Source organism: Aethalodelphis obliquidens, unplaced genomic scaffold, assembly GCF_003676395.1.
Source record: "Aethalodelphis obliquidens isolate GAN/ISIS:26980383/991018 unplaced genomic scaffold, ASM367639v1 scaffold9, whole genome shotgun sequence".
NCBI lineage: Eukaryota > Metazoa > Chordata > Mammalia > Artiodactyla > Delphinidae > Aethalodelphis > Aethalodelphis obliquidens.
In genome coordinates this window covers 9,705,908-9,731,080 of record NW_020837953.1, presented here as the reverse complement: position 1 = coordinate 9,731,080, position 25,173 = coordinate 9,705,908, and the positions used below count along the sequence as shown (strand labels likewise).

At 40.9% G+C, this 25,173-nt stretch overlaps 2 protein-coding genes across 4 annotated transcripts in view; one reads left to right on the top strand and one right to left on the bottom strand.

Annotated features, from left to right (window-relative positions):
* The window catches only part of TXNDC12 (thioredoxin domain containing 12), a 103,801-nt gene extending 99,191 nt beyond the window's left edge, over nt 1-4,610 (bottom strand). Inside the window, exon 1 of one of the 3 annotated variants that reach the window (XM_027108560.1) lies at nt 4,255-4,610. In XM_027108560.1, the coding sequence (XP_026964361.1) occupies nt 4,255-4,351 (97 nt within the window). In that variant the 5' untranslated portion in view covers nt 4,352-4,610. The remainder of the gene's footprint in view (nt 1-4,254) is intronic. The other 2 variants (XM_027108557.1, XM_027108558.1) reach the window with 2 other exon arrangements.
* A 986-nt stretch (nt 4,611-5,596) lies between these two features.
* Nucleotides 5,597-25,173, top strand: part of BTF3L4 (basic transcription factor 3 like 4) — a 28,378-nt gene continuing 8,801 nt past the window's right edge. The window contains exons 1-3 of the mRNA XM_027108563.1: nt 5,597-5,706; nt 8,944-9,010; nt 12,776-12,889. Of these exons, the coding sequence (XP_026964364.1) occupies nt 8,957-9,010; nt 12,776-12,889 (168 nt within the window). The 5' untranslated portion in view covers nt 5,597-5,706; nt 8,944-8,956. The remainder of the gene's footprint in view (nt 5,707-8,943; nt 9,011-12,775; nt 12,890-25,173) is intronic.

Here is a 25,173-nt window from a genome sequence, read left to right as displayed (position 1 = left end):
ATTGTTTTCACGAGTGTAAGCTAAGGACATCAGAAAAGTATTATCCACCCTCTCCCAGCTGACAAAACAAAAGGTTAAGTGTCAGAACTGGCAGCCAAGTCTCTGAAACAGGGAACACTGTACCTAAGAGGTGGAATAACACAGTGGCTAAATGAAGTCTGTCTGCATCAAACAGACCTAGTTTAGCCACTTGCTGTTTTCCCGTATGCAAAATATGACTAACAGAAATATTTGTCCCATAGGGCTGTTGCGACTGTGAATAGGTCACAGTATGGAAGGTAAACATTCCATATGTGTCAGTGCCAAATTTGCATCTGAGACTTGACAAAGCCATCCATTTCTGTTTCAGGCAGGAGAGCACATGAACCGCCCCCACTGAAAACTTTCTCATTCCTTCTTTAAAGTTTTCAAAGGAGTTTCTGCATTCTGAGCAGGAGTGGTATATTGTTGAGAACAGAAGCTCTGGAATTCGTATCTCAGCTGGTCCACTTACTAGCTATGTGACTCCTGTGTCCCATTTTAGGTTCTTCATCTGTGAAATGGGGATAATGATGAAAAAATATTATCTATGCTGTAAGAAAAAAATGGATTTACACATGGATAGATGACTACGTGGAGAGAGACATGATAGGACAAGGATAGTCAGACATCAATGGTAGACCTGGGAGGTAGACATAAGGGGGTCCACTGCGAAATTCTTTCAACTTTGCTATGTGTTTAATAACTACTGTAATAAAATATTGAAAATATAATATCTTAATGAATGAAAATATTTATTTAATAAAATGTCAACTTCACAAGGAAAAAAATATATTATCTATCTTAGAGGGTTATTATGAGGATTAAACCAGTCAATACAAGAAAAATGCACAGAACGGTTCCTGGAATACAGCAAATATACAGTAAATGTTAATCATTACACTCCTCCCCACAGGTGATACATATTCCAAATTTTTAGCACACGGGAAACAACAAAATTATTTTAGAACTCTAGGATGTTAGAGCTGGAAGGACTCTTAGGAATCATTTCTAGTTCCAGGTCTCTCATGTAATAAATGATCCCCAGGGAAGAGGAGAGCTGGCTATAGAGTCTGACCAGGATTAAAATTCAGGCCTCCTGATTTCTATCCAGTGCTCACACCACACCACTGTACTTCCTCTTCTTAATGAAAACACTAGGGTCATTCCGTCTCTCCTCTCTGCAAACCACCAGGCCATCTTCTGGAAAGAGTCAAAACTACTTAAACATCTGGGAAGAAATCTTACTCATCACTGCTCCAGGTAGCACTTTTTTGGGAGGTGGGTGGTGAACTGTAATCTATTTTCCAAGAAACCACACTCACAAGATACAAAAAAATAAAAACAAACAAACAAAAACAGTTTGAAATATTATTAACTCCTTTCAGGAACAATTCAATATTCTTCTTTGGGAGGATATAATAATAAATATTAAATAAACACTTTTCTAAGTTTGTGACACATATTAAATACTTTTTGTTTTTTTGTTTAATCCTCACAACACAGCCCCCCCCCACCAAGGTTGCCCTTCTATATGCTCCTAAGTTACCTGCTATTTCCCTGCTTACAGTACATATCACAGTATCATGTAATTGCCTGCTTACTTGTCCTGACAGTCTTCAGACTGTGAGCTGAAAAAGACAGGAATCTCAACGATCATGTGTACCATTCATTTTTTCTTTCAACAAATATTCCTGGGCACGAATAATAAGACAGAAATGGTCCTACCTTACTGGGGCAGTCTGTACTTTCCAAAGATGGCTGCAACAATATCTCCCATTCCACATGCTCTTTTTTTTTTTTTTTTTGCGGTATGCGGGCCTCTCACTGTTGTGGCCTCTCCCGTTGCGGAGCACAGGCTCCGGATGCGCAGGCTCAGTGGCCATGGCTCACGGGCGCAGCCGCTCCGCGGCATGTGGGATCGTCCCAGACCGGGGCACGAACCCGTGTCCCCTGCATCGGCAGGCGGACTCTCAACCACTGCGCCACCAGGGAAGCCCCCACATGCTCTTTTTACAATGGGACCTCAACATTCCTCCCATGGGAGATGGAGGGGGTGTGCTTAATTTCCCTTGCCCTTGAACATGCCCACAGAGTACAGTGGAAGTGATGCTATTTGACTTGTACAGCTAGATGATAAAAATCCCATGCATTTTCACCTTGTTCTCTTAGGGCACTCACTCGTGGAATCTAGCTGTCATATGGTGAGGAGGCCCACACTAGCCCATGAAGACAGACCACACGTAGAAGTAACCAGCTCAGCTGAGGCCCCAGACTTGGATCCAAGACATATACCTTCCCCACTGTGCCTTGTTTGAATTCCTAGCCCACAGAATCGTGAGCATAATAAAATGATTTATTTACACCACTGAATTTGGGGGTGGTTTATAATGCAGCAATGGTAACTGGAACAACCACACAGAGCTTAATGTCTAACAAGGAATACTGAATACATGACTCCAAGGTATTGCCTACACCTAACACAGTATACTGGAACAGGGTAAATTATTTGTTGCGTGTCTGAGGTAGTTATTATTCTGCCCCTTTTGCAGATGAGGAACTGAGCTTTGAGAAGTTTAGCAACCTGCCCTTGGCCTCTCAGCTGGTTAGTGGCAGAATAAATTAAAACTCAAATCTAAACACACACTCCTAACACTATACTCTTCTGTCTCCTTCAGTACAATTTTACACTAAATATACAATAATCTGCTTTAAAATGGGACTGTCAGTACTTAAAACATTCTGGCTCAACAGAATTCACTGTGCAGTTTCATCGTTGAGATGGAAACCCACATGTCACCTTCTCAGAGAAGTCTCCCCTGACCTTCCTAGCTCAAGTAATGCCAGCTCCCTCATCCTTCCCCAGCCTTTCTACTCCATCAGTTCCATTTTCTTCCTAGAACTCATCCCTAGCTGAAATTATCTTGCCTATTAATTTGTTCATGTATCTACTCTCTGTCTCTCTGAATTGAATATAAGTTTTGTGAGAGCGGAACCTTGTCTGTCCTATCCATTGATATATCCCTAGTGCCTAGGACCATGCCTGTAATACGGCTGGTGATCAAAAATTATTTACTGAATGAAGGACTGACTGCATTCAGGCACACTGAACGTCCACCCAATCTCATCACCCACCAATAAATGTGCAAATAGGGAGGATAAAACACAATTAACAACAGCAGGATTGCAGCAGAGACATTCCATACAGCAATGTCACTACAAAAAAAAAAAAAAAGGAAAGGGAGGGGAATGCATGCTACCACACAACCACTTAGAAAAAGCATAAAACCCTGAGTTCCAATAAAGATGTAGGTAATGGGATGGATGGAGTAGGGGGTCACACCTCTTATTCTCCATTCATAACCACTGCCCCCTCACTCTTCAGAAAAACTCAGTTTCTTCAGACACACCTACTGAACCACACCAAGGAACCAAGAACAACTGTTGGTGACCTTCTACTGTTCGCCAAAGTTCCCTGGTTGTTTTGAGGGAAAAAGCTCTTGTATGATTGAGCTGCAAGCTGAGCTTCCCACCAAATAACTATGGTTATTCCAACCAGGGTGTTGGGCAGACATTTTCCCCAAAATGAACTGAGCCTTTTATATGTGTGTATATATATATATATATATATATATATATATATATGCTGCATTGGGTCTTCGTTGCTGTGTGCGGGCTTTCTCTAGTTGCGGCGAGCGGGGGGGCTACTCTTCGTTGCGGTTTCTAACATCACACCTTTGACCCTTCATCTGGCCCTTCCTTTTGTGCCAGTCACCCCTCCCTAGGATATAGGTGCTGTTCGCTCCAAGGTAAGGAAGCAGTAACCTAGCTCTTAAAAGAAGAGGTGAGGAGGGGACTCTTAGACCCAGGGCAAGGGTCTAAATATACAGATCCCCAAAGGTCCTATTTCTCCCAGGAGGGAAGGTAACGGTGCCTGGGGGCCTACCAAGTGCTAGACACTATGCTGGTCTCTTAAACATGCTTTTCCTAACATAAGGGAAATTCCTTACCCCAACCCAAGAATTCAGGGAGGCCTCAAGTAAAACTTCCCCATCTCAACATTCCCCAGACCCGCTACTCCTCACCCCAAATTCCAGGAGCAGTTCGAGAGGATAAAAAGAAATCTAGCGTGGCCACAGAGATAAAATGAGAAAGGGATCATGTTAGAACAAGAAGAGGGTTGTCCCGGGCTGGGGCCCAGGATAAGTAAAGATTAAGATAAGAACACGGTCTGACCCTTTCCAAGCCCATTATGTCCATCAGAAGAGGTGACGAGGAGCAGGAAACTGAAGCCCAGCAAACAGGTGGCTCCGAGACGAGGCCGCAGCTCCATGATGGTAGGTGCGCGGAGCCACGGGGCTGAGCAGACGTAGGGCCCGAGTCCTAGCAGAAAGTCCGCGCGGTTTCCCAAGTGCTGCTCAGCCCATCCGCTCCTGTTCCCAGATTTTTTTTTTTTTTTTTTTTTTCTAACCTTGAAGGAAGTGATGTTAGACGGATGTGGGTGGTGCCTCCGGGGTCCGGTTTGGGACGGAGTGAGAGTTTAAAGGTGCAGATCACGAAGAAGGCTGCGGGGGCTGCTTTTGAGCGCTAGTTGCTTCCCCAGGTTCCGGACTTTCAGTCCGAGTACCGAGAGAAAAGATGGGCCGAGATAGTAGGGGGTGGGGAGGAGGCTCGGGAGAACCGTTGCTGGTTGCATCCGTTGCTTGCGTCCGCCTGCGGGCTAGCCCCTCCCCCAAAAAACCGCTCACTTAATATTCACTACGCAAATTATTGATCTGTGAAGTCAGCAGCACCCAACAGTGGGCGGGGTGCCCATTGGCTTCGGGTCCCCCCCTCCCCCTTCGCAAATAAAAAAAAAGCAGACAACCGGATTTCATTCTCAGGTTCCTGCTCGAGTCTCGAAGAGACCTGGCGAGTCTGTTCTGCGGTGCATGGTCTCGTGCCTGCAAGCATGCCCCTTCCTGCTGGAGAAGAAGCACTGCACCTTATTTTTCCTTGTAACCCAAATTCTTCCACTCAGGGATGATGCAATCAACTGATGGAAGCTCTGAGAAAACCAAACTTGGAACCTCTCATTGCAAAATTGACCTAGCTCTTCAGGGCACCAAGACATAAGTTACTGCAGGCACTTAAAGTGTAAAGCTTCTTCTGGTTAAATCTATTTGTTTTTGTTGTTTTTAAAATTCGTGGGTTAAGTATTTCTCAGTTTTCCTCTCTGATGCATAACAAACAGGTCAAAATTTCCCGTGTCTCCTGAGTGGAGACTAGTTGAGTCTGCACACTCGTGAGTCCGCACTAGTTAAGTTCGACAGTGCGTACTTAATTCCTAGTGAAAGACATCCGGCGAAAGTAGACACCCAAACAAAAATACACACAGCCCTTTTATTAGGCTCTCTACAAACTGCAGGCACGGACACAATGGAACACCAGGCAGACTGCAAGCTCCGGGATGCAGCGCGGCCCCCTGCACCTGCCGCTTTTCTATTGGGACGCGCAGAGCAGCCTGGGCTTTGTAGTTCGTATATGGGCTCCCGGGATAGGTTGCTCTGGTGAGAGAGAGGCGGGGACGGATGTGTCACGTGGGACCGACTCCCGCCGCCGCGGCCGCCTTCGTCTTTCTCTGTCTCGACTGAGGTAGCCATCTTGCTCTTGCCGCGTGCTGGTGTTGGAGGACCCTCCTTGCTTCAGGTGAGACCCCCGGCGGTCCCGCCACTCCACGGCCTTAGGCCGCTGCGCACGATCTCCCCCCGCCCTTTTCTGCCGACACCCGCCAACTGCTGGGGCTGCCACTTCCGCTGTGGCGCGCCGAGTGGGGGCGGAGGCGGCTGGCTTGGCCTCTCGGTTACCGGCGGCGCAGCTGGGGGTCGGCACCTGAGGGAAGGTCCCCAGCACCACCGCTTTCTGTGGGCGAGCGGGCCTGCGCTGTTGCCGCCCAGATCCAGTCCCAGGAGGCAGGTGGTCCCCCGCCTCTGTCCTGTTATTCTTCATTATTCACAACAATAATGCTGTGAGCTTTATACAGCCTATCTGCTGTCATCTCGTTTGATCCTCCCACTAGACAGATAGAGAAACTGAGGCTAGCAGCCCCCGCCCCCGAGCGCTGGAGACCGAATTCCGTTGCAGCGCTCTTCACCTCGTAATGGCAGTGTTTGTTTAAAGTCTGCCACCCTCTCTGAGACATTGCTTTGCCCATTTTTATAGCCCTATCACACTGCCTGGTGCATAGTAGGCTGTCAGGAAGTTGATGATTGACCGACGGGCAGTGTTACACAGCTCGTGAATGGAGGTTTCAACTTCCGTTCCCACGTTCTTTCACTTTACCAGATCTGTCCCTTAGGGAATGGTAACAATAGTTACCAGTTTCTGAGTATCTGCTGTGAGCCATACCCTGTGCTTGATACCTTAATCTTTAACTCTTAAAACAACTCTGTGAAGTATGTGGTGTTACACTGTTTCTAATACGGAAGGGCTAGAAGTTCAGAGAAGTAAAATACCGTTCTGAAGCCCTAAGTGGTGGAAACTTGATCTTTCTGATTCCAAAGCCTGTGCCTCTCTTATTAGATAGAGTAACCCACAAAATAAAAAGTCAGGATTAAAGATTGAAATTATTTTATCTCTTTGTGAACATGGTGTATGTGAAAGTGCCCACCATAATGCTTGGACCTTAGGCACTCAATAAATGTTGATTATAACCTCATTATTTGCATCTTTTCGTGATTCCTTGAGGAAAGGGCTAAAAGATCCTAGGATCCCCAAGGAAGAACTCACTAATCATATGGCCTTAGGAAGTTACTTCTTCCTTTTGGGCCTAGGAAGTGACTTCTCCCTTCTGGGCCCTCATTTCCAAATCTATTAAATTGGGAGGGAGGTGAACTTTTATTTATTTATAATTTATACCCTGCTGCTGCTTGCAAGTATTTGAGATGGCCACATGTACAAGACAGAAATAATGCGTACAATAAAATGAAGGTTGATTGAGGAATAGGGAGTTAAAGCAGGTGATCTTTGAGGTCCATTCCAAATTCTGAGCTTGAAATCTCTTCTCTCATAGACTGAGTCCAATCTAATTTCCTACTTGAATTCCATGCACCCCAACCTGCTAGTAGACAAAGGACCACTCTTCTTCCTCCCCTACCAACCTTGAGCTTCCAACCTCCCTAAAATGCTTTTTCTCTGAGGTACTCCTTGGGAACAAGTTTTCTGTTATACTGATTATCTGGAATGGACTCTGTTCTTTCTTGTCTACACATTGATATAAAGAGTTAATTTTGTCCTTGCTTTGTTTCAAACAAGTCAGGACTCTATTTTGGCTTCCACCTCTTCTCTTGGGGATTGTTACTTCAAAATGCCGAAGAGTCCCAAAAGGTTTACCCTGTGTCTGGTTCTAATATTTTCACTTATCCCCTTTTTTTTGTAAAAAATTCCTTAGGCTCTTTGTTAGTTCACTACACCTTCGTGGCCACATTCCTTTGAGAGTAGTGAATATTGGTCCTTTTCTGTAGATATTGAATGTAGAGATTGGGATTTACATCAGCAGATTTAAGTCTGTGGCAGAGTTGAGATTGCCACACACCTAAGTCTCCTGATTTTGTACTCTAATCACACTCGCTCCTATGAAAGAGTGTTTTAGCTGCTTGAGCATTGTGATACAGTACTGAGTAAAGACTGAGAAATCATAAATTCTAAATATTATTTAGGAACTGGACTTTGGCCTTAAAGCAGAGAGATATACAGGTTAGTGCCTAAGTACAGTGTCAGAGTACAGAACGATTAGTACTTATATAATCTTTGATTCTCTTTCATCTCTGAAATGAAGAAAACAGTAGCTTTTTCATCTGAATGATGATTATAAAGAGTTTAGAGAATCAGCCAAAAAGTTTTGACAACACCCTTATCCTTTATTCCCTCTCTCATATCTCAGTAATGATCTGTTGATCCAAGAACAAGTAAAACAAGACTTTTAACATTGGCTTTTATTTGTTTACATAGTGTGGAATGTTATGGCCCATTATAAACTGAAGAACTTTTTTCCTTAGTAGGAAAGGACTGACCAGAGTAGGATTCATGACTTTATAATGCTCTTAGAGTTTTCAAAATCAAGATTAGCCTTTAAAAGTTTATTTTTAAGAGTTTCCTCTTCCCCTCCTCCCCACAAAATTTAGCATCAATGTAGCAGAGATAGGTTTTTGTCAAATTGTGCAAGGAGGCATTTTACCTTATATGCAAGAATATCTTGACAAGTATGACATATTATATTAGTGCAAGGTATTGAATGAACTCCGTGGAAAGTGCTGCAGAAGCATTGAATGTCTGAAAATCTGGTTCTCTTTTCCTATTATTAACATACCACCTGACCTTGAATAGAGGACGTGACTACCTCACATCTTGACAGCTACACAGCCTATTGTTGTATTTTTTTCTTTGTCCAGATTTCTTTGCTTTTCTCTTTTTTTCTTTTTTTTTGTTTTTTTGTCTTCTATTTATGGTTTAAAGAAATACAAAATGTGATTTGAGAGAGAAATGTTTACTTAAAGGTTGTGCTAATTTGGTAACAGCTCTCTGCTGTGAAAATCTTTGGGGGAAAAACTGACTTGCAGAGATTTCATAATTGGTTAGGTTTTATTGAATGCCAAAGTACTGAATCATGCTTTTAAGGAGGGATCTTCGAATAGGTAACTTTGAATCCCATTCTATTTTCTGTTTGTAAATTCATCTCCCTCTTGGTATTATTTAATTTTGAATTTTTTACTGTCTGGCTTATGAAGCTAGGACAAGTTATTAATATTTTTAAGAATATAGACAATATGATTGTGGTGGTGATGCATATTACAGGTTCAGTGAACCAGAAGGTACTGTTGTATAAACAGTTATTTTGTTTTGGTAAATAAAACAGTGACTTTAACAAATTTATTTTTCCCCCCCTAGATTTACCAACAGCATGAATCAAGAAAAGTTAGCCAAACTTCAGGCTCAGGTCCGGATAGGGGGCAAGGTGAGTGTGGCGTAAGAAAAACTGATAGGAGAATGTATTATTACCAGATAGTGTCATTATTTTGGATTTGTGGTCATTGAAAATCTAAAATCTTTTAAACAATCAAGATTAAACCACATTCCAATTTGAAAATAATTTGTCTAGATCTAAAATAGGTAATTAGAAGATCTCTCTCTCTGATGGTGCAATTGAAATAGCCACCTTTGAGTCTTCTTAACATCTGGTGGTTATATGAGATGAACAAGTTAACCAACCTTATTAAGCTTCCATTTTCGCACCTGCAAAACAAAAGTAATCCTATATAAGATGCTTCTAAAGATAGAGTAATATTTCTAAAACACCTAAAACGGTGTCTGGCACAGACTAAACACTTAATAAATGACAGCTATTATGTTAGACTCACCCTCAGGGCATCCCAGATATTAAGGTTATCTTGACTGGATGCCCCTACTGCTTCAGTTAGGTGTACAATGGGGCATGCTTAAGTTGATGGTACATTGTTCATTGCTAGGTTTTCCTCCCAAATTCCTACCTATTTGTCTATGTTGGTGAATATGAACATAAGCATTCTTTTCCCATGTACTTTGAAGCCTCAGGATGATGTAGTTCTGAACACTGAAAATCTTTGATTCCCTTCAGCTCCAGCCTCAGGCTCAAGGAGAATATTCTGCCTTTATCTCTGCCCAATACAATCTTTGTAAAAGGAAAAGCATGAATAGTATTTACCTCAGACCTAGGGAGGGGGAAGGTAGGACACTATGTAGCAGCCCCACTGTGTCATTTACTTTGATGATAACCACAGTTTCTGGGGATGGGGACAGGAGAGGGGGAAGGGGAGAAGCAACTAGTACTTTCTCCTTCTTTCATAGTGATACAGTTATATGACTCTGGAGTCATATTAACACATTCCTATAACCAAAATACTACTAGTCACATTGTAGCAGCAAGTGTAATGTAATGTACCAATGCAAAAACTAGGAATATTCAGGAACCATAGAATATACCTGTAAGAACTTGATGCAGCACATCACTATTATATATTTTAAACCAGATAGTTAGCACATTCATTCAGCTGGTTTATTGAGAATGTACTGTGGGCCAAGCACACAGTACATAAATAAGTCAAGGTTTCCTGCTCTTGACACAGTTCAGCTTGGAAGAGAGACATACAATTCCACTACAGAATAGTAAATGTTAAAATGAAGTACAAGGTGCTCCTGCCTAGGAGAGATAAGGACATCATCACTGAGCTGAGATTTGAAGAATAAACAAGAACAGGTGCAAGGATAAGTGGGTAGGGTGGAGGGGGGGATTGTCGTTCTCACGCATGCAAAGGCCCATAGGATGCTGAGATAACATGGTGCTTAATGGAACAGCTTGCTTTAGTTTGTTATAGCTAGAGTTTAGAGTAAATAATAGATAAGTATGGTAGCAAATGAAACAACCAGGTAATTTAGGGTTAGATCATAGTTTTGTATGCCATACTAGGGAGATTCAGATTTTATCCTATAGGCAAGAGCAACAGTAAACTACTGTAGAATTTTAAGAAGGAAATAACAGTCATTTTAAAAGGTAGCTGCCAGCATTGTGGAAAATGAAATAAAACAAGTTTGGCATAGAGAACAATCGAGAAGCTACTGCTGTAGTATGTGGGACACAAATTCAGGGACTGGATATGACACAATTTAATGACCAATAGAATATGGGGGATGAACGGGTGAGAGGATTCTGGGATGACGTCCAAATTTCTGGTTTTAGAGCTACAAAACTTAGGAAATATAAGAAGAGTAGTTTGGTGGACTGATAAGCTTTTAGGCATGTTGACTTTGAGGTGCGTGAGGATCATTTGAGTTGTATCCAGCAAGCAATTGAGCTATCCCTGAGTCAGGAACACATCATAAATAAATGGCCATCTATGTAAAGAGTCACTCTTAGTTCATCCTTTAACTGGATTTCATTACAACCTCTGCTGCTACCCACAGGACTCTCTTCTACTCCCACCAGAGTTGCTGAGACTGAGGCTCCTGCCTACTCTCTATAAGCCTGATTGCCTGAGTAATACTGCAGGAGCTACCCAGAGATTGAAACCTCCTTTCCTTTTTCTTTACTCCTGCCAGGTCTCAGAAAGATTTAGGCCTCAAGATATAGACTGCTCTTGGCAGTGTTTCAGCCCTGCTTTAGGTTACATTTTTTTAAATTGGCTCAGGAATTTAATTCATTGTTTTAAATAGTTTTTCAGTGGAAAAAATGTATTTAGAGTTTCAAAGTATCCATTTAGAAATGAACTTTTCCTATCTCAGTAAATAGTATAATTTTCAACCTATTTGCTCAGGTCAAAATTCTAAACATCATTCTAGATTCCTTTTTTCCCTCATATCCCATACCCAGTCCATCAGCAAGTCCTGTTGGTTCTTCTGACAGTCTGAGCTGTCACCACCTCCACTGCCACAACCCTCATTTCTCATCAGGACTGCTACAGTAGCTTCCTGATTGATTTCATTATAGTTCATTTTCCACAGCAACCTCAGTCATCTTTTAAAATTATAAATCAGATCCAGTCATTTTCATGCTTAAAACCTTCCAATGGCTTCCCATTGCAATTGGAATAAAGTCCAACTCCTGCCCATGGGATTCTAGGCCACATGATCTGGCCCTTACCGATCTTTCTGATTTCATTTTCCTCCTCCTTTCCCATTGTTTACTCTGCTTTAGCCATACTGGCCTACTTTCTCTAGAAATAAAAGGTTCACTCTTGTTTCATTCTGCTTGGATCACTCTTCCCCTAGGTCTTCCCATGGATCTCAGCTCATATGTCACCTCTTCAGAGGGGCCTTCCCTGAACATTGTAATAAAGTAGTGCTTTACCCCCATCTGATATTCTTGTCACTATGTTATTTTTTTTCTTAATACCCTTGTCCTGTTTGAAATGATGTAATTTGTTTATATGTTTATTGACTTTTCCTTCACACTGTAATGTGTGCTCCTTGAAGTAAGAACTTGATCTTTTTCATTCCTGGGTTCTAGGACTCTAGAACACTCACATAATAGGCATTTGACTTTTTTTTTTTTTTTTTTTGCGGTACGCAGGCCTCTCACTGTTGTGGCCTCTCCCGTTGCGGAGCACAGGCTCCGGACACGCAGGCTCAGCGGCCATGGCTCACGGGCCTAGCTGCTCTGCGGCATGTGGGATCTTCCCGGACCGGGGCACGAACCCATGTCCCCTGCATCGGCAGGCGGACTCTCAACCACTGTGCCACCAGGGAAGCCCTTTGACTCTTAATTATGTCATAATCTCCAAAGTTTCGGAATATCTTTAGACTTTATTGTCAGGGGGTGGTAGGCGCTGTTAAAAAAAGCATTCCTTATAATGTTTGAAAGTTGATATAAAGCACACTAAATTATCTTGAAATTATAAATTATTTTTTATTAGAAACAATTTTTTTATTAGAAACATATTTTCTTGAAACAATGTTAAAATGATAAAGGCTGGATATTGGAAAAAGTAAGAACAATTGGCTAGAAACTGACCTTCAAAAATCTGGGTTAGGCTGACAGTCTTATTAATCATCTAATCATTCATTAGACTTCATTATGTCATTACTGTGTGTGGCACCACCTCACTATTGAGTCGAAGTTGGCAGTTTCTTGAGTGAATATTATGAATATTATGTTAGAATATTAGTTAGAATATTATGTAAAGGAAGACCAGTGATTGCAGTTGTCAAATGCATGGCACGCTAACACTTCTGTTTGGTTATCTTTCAGGGTACAGCGCGCAGAAAGAAGAAGGTGGTACATAGAACAGCTACAGCTGATGACAAAAAACTTCAGAGTTCTCTAAAAAAACTGGCTGTGAATAATATAGCTGGTATTGAAGAGGTATGGTCACTTAGTAAATTGTTATGTGGACAAGTAGCACATTCACAGATAATTAACCACACTTTCAAATGTAAAATATCAGCTTAGATGAATCCGGTATTGTCTTTCTGAAGGACTATAGCTATTGAATTTGCTTATTGTATAAATTGGATGATTGTCAAAAAAAATGATTTTAGTAAACAGTTAAGGGATTCATTATACTTTTCAGACTCAAAGTATTTGCATATATGTCAAAATTATGGAACCGCTCTTGAATTTTAATGTAGAATAAGATTTTTTTCTAATGATAACAGAAATAAAGAAACCCAAAGATTTCTTCCAGTAGGATGAACTTTTTTCCCATACAGTCTCTCAAAGCGTTACCTCAGCCAAGCTCTAGCAGTAGCTTTACATGAATTGGATTTCTTATTAGACCTCTTTCAAAAATTATTCATTAAATTTTTAAATTATTTTATTATATTTTGATAATACTACTTTTCTCAAATCTGAAACCAAAGATTGATGTTATTTCAAAAGGTACTTAAGAAAAATTATAACAACATCAACTGTTTGTGATTTGTTACCATCTAGACCTACTTCTACCTAATGATTCCGTTTCTGATAGTAACCAATATTAAAATTTTCACTGCCATCAGTTAGATTTCATTATGTCATTACTTCGTGAGGCACCACCTCACAATTTTTAGTAGATTATTAATGGACATGTGCTGTGAAACATAGATCAGAAACAATGTGGTGATGGGGATTACTATTAAAGAAATAGCAGAGTACCAAAAAAAAGGCAGTGAAATGGCAAAGTGCTACATATTCCTTCAACCATGCATATGTGAATGAATGAACACATCGTTTAAATATGCTTTGTACTTTCAAAGTCAATATACTGATAAAACAGTAGGAAATGTGAGCCACATGTATCTTTTTTCCATTCAGCTTGATGTGGCTGTGCATTCTTACTCTGATAAATATTAGAACTTCATTTGCAAGTCTTGAAATTAAGCATTTAAAATGCTTTTTTTTTTCTGAGCTATTGAAAGCTTTTATATATTTTCATTGACCTAAAATAATTTTCAGAGAGATCATTCTCTATCTGGGGTATATTTGAGAAAAAGCAAATTTAAGCCTCTCTTTAAAAATCACAGCTTGACAGCTGCATAGCCCAGGGAGATCAGCTGGGTGCTTTGTGACCACCTAGAGGGGTGGGATAGGGAGGGAGGGAGACTCAAGAAGGAGGGGATATGGGGATATATGTATAGTATAGCTGATTTGCTTTGTTATACAGCAGAAACTAACACAACGTTGTAAAGCAATTATACTCCAATAAAGATGTTTAAAAAAAAATCACAGCTTGATTAAAAAAAAAGAATAAGTTGTAATAATGGACATGAACTCTGATAATGTTAAGCCTAACCTACTTATAAGTGTTAAGGCAATCTTATATCTTTGCCTACCTTTCTACTCTCTGACTCCATGCCCACCCCTCCCCACCTCAACACTGTTGACATTTTGAACCAGATAATTCTTTACTGTGGGAACTGTCCTGTACATTGTAGGATGTTTGGCAGCATGCCTGGACTCTACCCACTAGATCCCCAGTTACAACAACCAAAAATGTCTCCAGACGTTATTGCATGTTCTCTGGGGGGCAAATCACCCTTGGTTGAAAACACTTCTTTAGAGGAAAAGATTGTATTTACACCTCCTTGAAGTATAGATTTTAACTGCATAATATTTCCAGGGGCATGCTTGTCTAAATGTTTGGTTTGTTCAAATTTGGAAGACTTTATGGTTCTTATAATTAATAAAACTTTTAGTGTTTTATAGTGAAATAAAAAGCCAGTCAGTTATCAGTCTTTGATCTCTTCAGAATATAATCAAACTAGTTGTAATGGTGTGCTGAGGTCATGGTTTATTTGTCGTCGAAATTATAATAAATTTTTAATGGTAGTGAACATCTGCTGTATGCCAAGCATTTTGCTAGGCAGTGATTCATAAGATATTATTCATAGTCTCTGTCGTTTAGAGCTTAAAATCTAGTGTGGAAACTAATTAGACAGCTAGACAGATAAACAAATATATATTATCCATTTCAGCTTCACAGTGTCTCATGGTTGGTTGTTACTGGTTACAGATAAGAAAGCTGAGACTTAGAGAGTCAGGTATCTGCCCAAGATCACATAGCTAGTAAGTGCTGAATTCCAGATTTGAACTAAGTATGTCAAAACCAGAGCTCATTTTATTCATTGATTTATCTTGCTTTGGTCTTTTTAGTTATACTTTCTTATACTCACTATTGGCCTTTTCCTCTCCTCCTGCCCCTCCTTCCTCTCTGTTCTTCCAAACTCCCCCCAAAGAAAGGGACAATACCTGCCTTATATCCTGTATTATCGAGCACCTGCCATGTTCAGTTCATTACTTAACATTACAGATAAAAGAAATCCCCATCAGAATTTCCAAGGACATTGCTTTTTCTACTTTTTCAGGTATTAATGTAGGTGTTATTTCCTCCCAGAAGCCTTCCTGGTAGCACACATACACATTTATGCAAAGAAGGGTTAGACGCCTTTCCTGTGTGCCTCCATAATGCCCTGTATTTAATTTTATTATAGCATGTATTAAACTATATTATTAATTCTTTTTTGTTGATATTGCCAGTGCAGTTTTGTTTGGAGACACATATCTCCAAAACGTCACACAGAAAATTAATGGTACATAATAGGCATGTACATGCTCTTGTTGCACTCCCACCCCCGTGTGTGTGTGTGTGTGTGTGTGTGTGTGTGTGTGTGATGTCTTCCAACCCTCACAGACTAGTTGTACAGAGAAAATATGCATAAAGAAAATTAACACTGTAAGATAACAGCTGTAACATTCTGAATGTTTGAAACTAAAATGGGAAGGTTTGCTTTCTTCCTTTCCCTCTTTCTAAAATTGATTTTTTGAGAACCAAGATATTTGGTACTTTATATAACACTCTGCAGATCTAAAATAATTTTGTTTAGGCATATCTAGTGTACTGTATAATCTGGCTTGCCTCAAACATTATGTTTTGTGTTACTATAATTAAAGCAGAATTTTTTTCATTTTTTTTTAAGAAAATTATGACACACGCTTGGTTTAAAACAGCTTCTAGGAGGAAAAAAGAAACTACTACATTAAATGTATACATGAAAACGTGTGCAGTTTTCAGAAACATTAAGATATGAAAAAATATATACATCTTAGAATAGAAGAAACGATTATTTTACAATTTCGTTATTTTTAACTTGGGATGTTTTCAGCTTTTTTCAAAGTGCTGAACTCTGGAAGATACTATCTTTTTGGGTTTTGGCAGTTTAAGGAAAGCAGATAAAAACATTTGAAAAGAGAAGATACCATTACCATTGTTGTAAAGCAAAAATAATATTACTATGTTTTCTGTACTTTGACCTTCAAAACATCAAACCAATAGAAAGTACTTGGTTTGGTGGGTTGGAACAGAGAGATCGAGTTGGGTTTCAAAAACTTATTGAATGCACTTTTGCTAAGTAAAATTTTATTTTATTTTATTTCATTTCATTTTTTTGCGGTACGCGGGCCTCTCACTGTTGTGGCCTCTCCCGTTGCGGAGCACAGGCTCCGGACGCGCAGGCTTAGCGGCCATGGCTCACGGGCCCAACCGCTCCGCGGCATGTGGGATCTTCCCGGACCGGGGCACGAACCCGCGTCCCCCGCATCAGCAGGCAGACTCTCAACCACTGCGCCACCAGGGAAGCCCTGCCAAGTAAAATTTTAATCTTAGTTTCTAGGCTGTCAGTACCAGTAATTTTTTTCCCCTTCTAAAGCTTAATTTATGTCCTCTTCAAATACTTAAAAACTAAAGGACTGTTTGAATTAAGAGAGGCTTCTCTGGACTTTTATGTGTTTCCTAGTTTGTTAATTTGGGGTAATAAATTCAATCATATGTAGATTTCTTTTACCTGTTACCAAAGACAGAAATCCAAAGCTGTCAAAAAGGGGCAGGGGAGGGCTTCCCTGGTGGCGCAGTGGTTGGGGGTCCGCCTGCCGATGCAGGGGACGCGGGTTCTGCCCTGGGTCCGGGAGGATCCCACATGACGCGGAGCGGCTGGGCCCGTGAGCCGTGGCCGCTGAGCCTGTGCATCCGGAGCCTGTGCTCCGCAGCGGGAGAGGCCACAGCAGTGAGAGGCCCGCGTACCGCAAAAAAAAAAAAAAAAAGGGCGGGGGGCAGGGGAGTGTCAGAGACTGTTTCATACAAAAAAGCCAAGTAAATACCGGGTTTTAGGAAGAAATTCGTATGTGAACTCTGAGAGTATAATCCAGAACTAAATTTCTGAAAATGTTTTATGTTCTCTGACATTTGAAGATATTTGGATGTGCTTCTTACTTGGTAATCTAGTTGACTGTAGTGACCGTGTTGTCACTTTTCTTCTCCTGATGATAACATGCATCTATCAAAAGTAGGATCTGGGGCTTCCCTGGTGGCGCAGTGGTTGAGAGTCCGCCTGCCGATGCAGGGAACACGGGTTCGTGCCCCGGTCCGGGAAGATCCCACATGCCGCGGAGCGGCTGGGCCCATGAGCCATGGCTGCTGAGCCTGTGCATCCGGAGCCTGTGCTCCACAACGGGAGAGGCCACAACAGTGAGAGGCCTGCGTACCGCAAAAAAAAAAAAAAAAAGTAGAATCTGTTTCATTTCCCAGAGATAATTGATTTCATCAGATGTATTTAATAAGAAATGTCACCAAAAATCTGCTTCTCTGGTTCAGATGGTCTAGTTGTTTCACAGAGTTTTACTATTATATTCAGAGGACAGCTTCTATCTTAACTAAGGTATGATTCTGTCTCCATGAAACCTTCCCTATCTTTCCAGGCATAATTCATCAACACTTTATCTGTACTTCCACTGCCCTTAGCTTAAATTGCTCTGCTATAATGTGTTTATTATTACAGCCTCATATTGTAGGGTATGATTACTTATTAACCAAGTAGTCTGTTTGCAGTAGATTGTAAGAATCTTGACAGTAGGAACTGTGTTTATTCATCATTTATAATCTATAGCATGCTGACTCCCATGATGAGTTTGTTTGGGGCCTGTTAAGTTTAAGCAATACTGATTTTTCTAGGTGGAATTGTTTTGCAAGAAGTTAGCCATAGAGAGCTGGCGCTCAGGAAAAAGCTTAGGGCTGGGAATTTAAATTTTGTAATTGTACACATAAGTTTTACTGTTTATATTTTCCTCTTCTTGGCTCTTGTTTTTCTTGAACCAGTTATACAGAAGGAGAACCTAAAGGTATTTGTTGACCCTTACTGCGGTTCCTTCTTCCTCCAGCTAGAGCCTCAGGTGTCAATGGGTGTACAGCTCTTAGTACAGGAGAGTAAAAGAGAAACACTGTGTACCATTCAACTTATTATCACACAGCAGTCTTACATTCTTTAAATATCCTGCTTTTTTTGTTTTTTTTTCCCTGTTTTTGTGTGTGTGGTAAAATAAACATAACATAAAATTTGCCTTTTTTTCCCTATGTGCAGAGCTTTTTTTTTTTTTTTTTTTTTTTGGCTTTGTTGGTTCTTCGTTGCTGCACGTGGGCTTTCTCTAGTTGCAGCGAGCAGGGTCTCTTCATTGCGGTGCGCGGGCTTCTCACTACAGTGGCTTCTCTTGTTGCACAGCGCGGGCTCCAGGTGCATGGGCTTCGGTAGTTGTGGCTCGCAGGATCTAGAGCACAGTCTTAGTAGTTGTGGCACACAGGCTTAGTTGCTCTGCAGCTTGTGGGATCTTCCCAGACCAGGAATCGGACCCATGTCCCCTGCATTGGCAGGCGGATTCTTAAACACTGCACCACCAGGGAAGTCCCAGATCTTTTTTTTTTTTAGCGATTTTTAAAAATTGAAGTATATATGGGACTTCCCTGGCGGTCCAGTGATTAGGACTCTGTGCTTCCACTGGTTGGGGAACTAAGATCCCCCAAGCCGCGTGGCATGGCCAAAAAAAAAAAATACAAGAAGTGTTCTGCCTACGTTTTCCTCTAAGAGTTTTATAGTATTTGGTCTTATGTTTAGGTCTTAAATCCATTTTGAGTTTATTTTTATATATGCTGTTAGAGAATGTTTTTATTTCATTCTTTTACATGTAACTGTCCAGTTTTCCATGCACAAGTTATTGAAGAGACTGTCTTTTCTCCGTTGTATCTTGTCTCCTTTGTCATAGATTAATTGACCATAAATGCGTATCTTTATTTCTGGGCTTTCTGTTCTGGTCTGTTGATCTATGTGTCTGTTTCCATGCCAGTCTCATACTGTTTTATTGCTCTAGCTTTGTAATATAGTCTGAAATCAAGGAGCATGATTTCTCCAGCTCCATTCTTCTTTTTCAAGATCGTTTTGGCTTTTCAGGATCTTTTGTGTTTCCATACAAATTTTAAAATTTTTTGTTCCTATTCCATGAAAACTGCTATTGGTAATTTGATAGAGATTGCATTGAATCTATAGATTGCCTTGGGTGGTATGGTCATTTTAACTATTATGATTCTTCCAATCCAAGAACATGGTATGTCTTTCTATCTGTTTTTTGTCGTCTTCAGTTTCTTTCATCAGTGTCTTAATAATTTTCGGAGTACAGGTCTTTTGCCTCCCTAGGGAGGTCTCTATTCCTAGGTATTTTATTCTTTTTGATACAAAGGTAAGTGGGATTGTTTCCTTAATTTCTCTTTCTGCTATTTTGATGTTAGTGTATAGAAATGCAGCAGATTTCTGTGCATTAATTTTGTATTCTGCAACTTTACCAAATTCATTGATGAGCTCTAGTAATTTTTTGGTGGCATGTTTAGGATTTTCTGTGTATAGTATCATGTCATCTGAAAACAGTGATGGTTTTATTACTTCTTTTCTGATTTGGATTCTTTTTATTTCTTTTTCTTCTCTGATTGCTGTGGCTAGGACTTCCAAAACTATGCTGAATAAAAATGGTGATAGTGGGCATCCCTGTCTTGTTCCTGATCTTAGAGGAAATGCTTTCAGCTTTTCTCCATTGAGTATGATGTTAGCTGTGGGTTTGTCATATGTGGCCTTTATTATGTTGTGGTAAGTCCCCTCTATGCCCACATTCTGGAGAGTTTTCATCATAAATGGATGTTGAATTTTATCAGAAGCTTTTTTGGCATCTGTTGAGATGATCATATGCTTTTTTACTCTTCAGTTTGTTAATGTGGTGTATCACACTGATTGATTTGTGGATTCTGAAAAATCCTTTCATCCCTGGGATAAATCCTACTTGATCATGGTGTATGATCCTTTTAATGTATTGTTGGATTCAGGTGCTAGTATTTTGTTGACGATTTTTGCATCTAGGTTCATCATAGCGATATTGGCCTGTAATTTCCTTTTTTTGTGGTGTCTTTGTCTGGTTTTGGTATCAGGGTGATGGTGGCCTCATAGAATGAGTTCAGAAGTTTTCCTTCCTATGCAGTTTTTTGGAATAGTTTCAGAAAGATATGTTTTAACTCTTCTCTAAATGTTTGATAGAATTCACCTGTGAAGCCATCTGGTCCTGGACTTCAGTTTACTGGGAGTTTTTAAATTACTGATTCAATTTCAGTACTGGTAATTGGACTCTTCATATTGTCTATTTTTTCCTGGTTCAGTCTTGGGAGATTGTACCTTTCTAAGAATTTGTCCATTTCTTCTAGGTTGTCCATTTTATTGGCATATAGTTGCTTGTTGCCTCTTATGGCCCTTTGTGTTTCTGTGGTATTGGTTGTAACTTCTCCTTTTTCATTTCTGATTTTATTGATGTGAGCCCTCTTCCTTTTTTTCTTGCTGAGTCTGGCTAAAGGTTTATCAATTTTGTTTACCTTTTCAAAGAACCAGCTTTTAGTTTTATTGATCTTTTTTATTGTTTTCTTAGTCTCTATTTCATTTATTTCTGCTTAGATCTTGATGATTTCTTTCCTTCTGCTGCCTTTGGGTTTTGTTTGTTCTTCTTTCTCTAGTTGCTTTAGGTGTAACGTTAGGTCATTTATTTGAGATTTTTCTTGTTTCCTGAGGTAAGCTTGTATCTCTATGAACTTCCCTCTTAGAACTGCTTTTGCTGCATCCCATAGGTTTTGGATTGTCATGTTTTCGTTTTCACTTGTATCAAGGTATTTTTTGATTTCCTCTTTGCTTTCTTCAGGGATCCATTGATTGTTTAGTAGCATATTGTTTAGCCGCCATGTGTTTGTGTTTTTTGCAGTTTTTTTCCTTGTAGTTGATTTCTAACCTCATACTGTTGTGTTTGGGAAAGATGCTTGATATGATTTCAGTTTTCTTAAATTTACCGAGGCTTGCTTTGTAGCCCAGCATGTGATCTGTCCTGGAGAATGTTCCATGTACACTTGAAAAGAATATGTATTCTGCTGCTTTCAGATGGAATGCTCTATACATATTAAGTCCATCTGGTCTAATGTGTCACTTAAGGCCTGTGTTTCCTTATTGACTTTCTGTCTGGATGGTCTGTCCATTGATGTAAGTGGGGCGTTAAAGTCCCCTACTATTATTGTGTTACTGTTGGTTTCTCTTTTATGTCTGTTAACGTTTGCCTTGTGTATTGAGGTGCTCTTATGTTGGGTGCATATATATTTACAATTGTTATATCTTCTTGGATTGATCCTTTGATTGTTATGTAGTGTCCTTCTTGTCTCTTGTAACAGTCTTTATTTTAGAGTCTATTTTGTCTGACATAAGTATTGCTACTTCAGCTTTCTTTTGATTTTCATTGGTGTGGAGTACCTCACTTTCAGTCTGTATGGGTCTCTTGATCTGAAGGGAGTCTCTTGTAGGCAGCATATATATGGGTCCTGTTTTTGTATTCATTCAGCCAGTCTGTGTCTTTTGGTTGGAGCATTCAGTCCGTTTACATTTAAGGTAATTATCAATATGTATGTTCCTATTGCCATTTTGTTAATTGTTTTGGATTTGTTTTTGCAGGTATTTTCTTCCCCTTCTTTTGTTCTCTTCTCTTGTGATTTGATGGCTATCTTTAGTGTTATGTTTGGATTCCTTTTTCTTTTTTGTGTGTATATCTTTTATAGATTTTTGTTTTATGGTTACCATGAGCTTTTTGTATAACAGTCTGTATATTCATGCTTGTTTTAAGTTGCTCATCTCTTAATTTCAAATGCATTTTAGATGCCCTGCATTTGTATTCTCCTACCCTCATGATTGTTGTTTTTGGTATTATATTTTATATCTAATTTTTTGTGTATCCCTTAACTGCTTATTGTATATACAGATGATTTTACTACTTTTGTTTTTTAAACTCCCTACTAGCTTTGTGTGTGGATGATATCGTGCTTTATTGTATGTTTGCCTTTACCAGCAAGCTTTTCCATTTTGTAATTCTCTTGTTTCTAGTTGTGACCTTTTCTTCTCTGCCTAGAGAAGTTCCTTCAACATTTGTTTTAAATCTGGTTTTGTGGTGCTGAATTCTTTTAGCTTTTGCTTGTCTGTAAAGCTTTTGATTTCTCCATCACATCTGAACCTCGAGAGCCTTGCTGAGTAGAGTATTCTTGGTTGTAGGTTTTTCTCTTTCATTGTTTTGAGTATATCATCTCTCCCTTCTGGCATGCAGTTTCTCCTGAAAATTCAGCTGATAGCCTTATGGGAGTTCCCTCGTATGTTATTTGATGCTATTCTCTTGTTGCTTTTTATATTTATTTATTTATTTATTTTGGGCTGTGTTGGGTCTTGTTGCTGCCCGCGGGCTTTCTCTAGTCACAGTGACCGGGGGCTACTCTTCGTTGTGGTGCGGGCTTCTCAGTGTGGTGGCTTCTCTTGTGGAACACAGGCTCTAGGCGCGCAGGCTTCAGTAGTTGTGGCTCATGGGCTCTAGAGTGCAGCCTCAGTAGTTGTGGCACACGGGCTTAGTTGCTCTGTGGCATGTAGGATCTTCCCAGAACAGGACTCGAACCCGTGTCCCCTGCATTGGCGGGCGGATTCTTAACCACTGCGCCACCAGGGAAGCTCCCTCTTGTTGCTTTTAATACTCTCTCTTCATCTTTAATTTTTGTCTTTTTTTTGTGTGTGTGTGTGTGGTACGCGGGCCTCCTGTTGCGGAGCACAGGCTCTGGACGCGCAGGCTCAGCAGCCATGGCTCATGGGCCTAGCCGCTCCGCGGCATGTGGGCTCTTCCCAGACCAGGGCACGAACCCGTGTCCCCTGCATCGGCAGGCGGACTCTCAACCACTGCGCCACCAGGGAAGCCCTAATTTTTGTCATTTTGATTACAGTATGTCTTAGTCTGTTCCTCTCTGGTTAATCCTGTATGGGACTGTCTGCTTCCTGGACTCGGGTGACTTTCCTTTCCCAGGTTAGGGAAGTTTTCAGCTATTATCTCTTCAAATATTTTGTCAGGACCTTTCTTTCTCTCTCCTCCTTCTGGGACCCCTATAATGTTACTATTAGTGTACTTGATGTTGTCCCAGAGATCTCTTAAACTGTCTTCATTTCTTCTCATTCTTTTTTCTGTTCAGTGGCAGTTATTTCCACTAGTCTGTCTTGCAACTCACTGATCCATTCTTCTGCCTCATTTAGTCTGCTATTGATTTCTTCTAGTGTATTTTTCATTTCAGTTATTGTCTTCTTCGATTCTGTTTGGTGGTTCTTTATATTTTCTAATTCTAAACTTCTCATTTCTCGCTCTGTGCATCCCTTCTCTCCTGAGTTCTTTGATCATTTTTACAACCATTACCCTGAACTCTTTTTTTGGGTAGACTGCTTATCTTCACGTCACTTAGTTCTTCTGGGATTTTACGTTGTTTAGTTCTTCTGGAATTTTACATCAGTTCTTCATTGTCTGAAACATATTCCTCTGATGTCTCATTTTATCTAAATTGCTAAGTGTGTTTTTATGTATGTAGTAGGTTAATTATGTTTCTCGACCTTGGAGAAGTGGCCCTCTGTAGGAGACGTCATGTGCGTCCCAGCAGTGCACTCTCCTCTCATCACCCAAGGGCCAGAGGCCAGCTGGTCCCAGGGTAGTATCTGGCCTGTGTTTGCAGACTTGGTCTGCAGGCTGCAGAATTGTAGTGTTCTTGCTTCTGGTGTCTGCCCCCCTGGTGGGCGAGGCTGGTCTAGAGACTTATGCAGGTTTCCGGGCGGGAGGGGCCAGTGTCTGCCCACTTGTGCGTGGAGTGGGATCTTGGCCCTCTGGTGGGCAGGGACATGTCTAGAGGTGGCTTTGGGCTTAGGAAGTCTTTAGGCAGCATGTCTGCTGGTGGATGGGGCTGTGTTCATGCCTAGTTAGTTGTTTGGCCTGAGGCCTCCCGGTCCTGGACCCTACAGGCTGTTGGGTGGGGCCAGGTCTTGGTGCCAAGATGTCAGCCTCCAGGAGAGCTCATGCAGATGAATGCTCCCTGATATAACCACTGCTAGTGTCTGTGTCCCCAGGGTGAGGCATAGCTACTCCCCAACCCCTACCCCGCCTACCCAGGAGACTATCTCAGACCAGCAGGTTGGTCTGACCCAGGCGCCTATCAGATTACTGCTTTTGCCCTTAGTCATGATGCACATGAGATTTTGTGTGCACCTTTTAAGAGTGAAGTCTCTGTTCCCCCCAATCCTGTGGAGCTCCTGCAATAAAGCCCCGCGGGCCTTCAAAGCCAAATGGTCTAGGGGCTCTTCAGGGGGCCCAGTGTGGGGCTCAGAACCCTCACTTCTGTAGGAGAACCTCTATAATATAATTACTCTCCAGTCGCCCACCCAGTGGGTATGGGATTTGATTATATCTCAAATGTGCCCCTCCTACATGTCTCATTGTGGTTCCTTTTTTATGTCTTTAGTTACAGAAGATCTTTTCTGGTGGGTTCCAGTCTTTTTTATCAATGGTTGTTCTGTAGTTAGTTATGATGTTGCTTGTGAGAGGAAATGAGCTTAGGGGTCTTTCTACTCTGCCATCTTGGCCTCTCTCGGTTCCCAATTTCCTCTTCTTTCTTTTTTTTTCCCTAGAGAATTCTCTTTTTTTTAATATTTATTTATTTGTCTTTTTTTTTTGGCTGCATCGGATCTTTGTTGCGGCATGTGGGATCTTCATTGTGGCACGCAGGATCTTTTGTTGCGACACATGGGCTCTTCATTGCGGCTCACGGGCTTCTATCTAGTTGTAGTGTGTGGGTTTTCTCTCTCTAATTGTGGTGTGTGGACTCTATAGTTGTGGCGCATGGGCTCCAGAGCACGTGGGCTCTGTAGTTTGTGGCACACATGCTCCGTAGCTGTGGCATGCGGGCTTAGTTGCCCGCGGCATGTGGAATCTTAGTT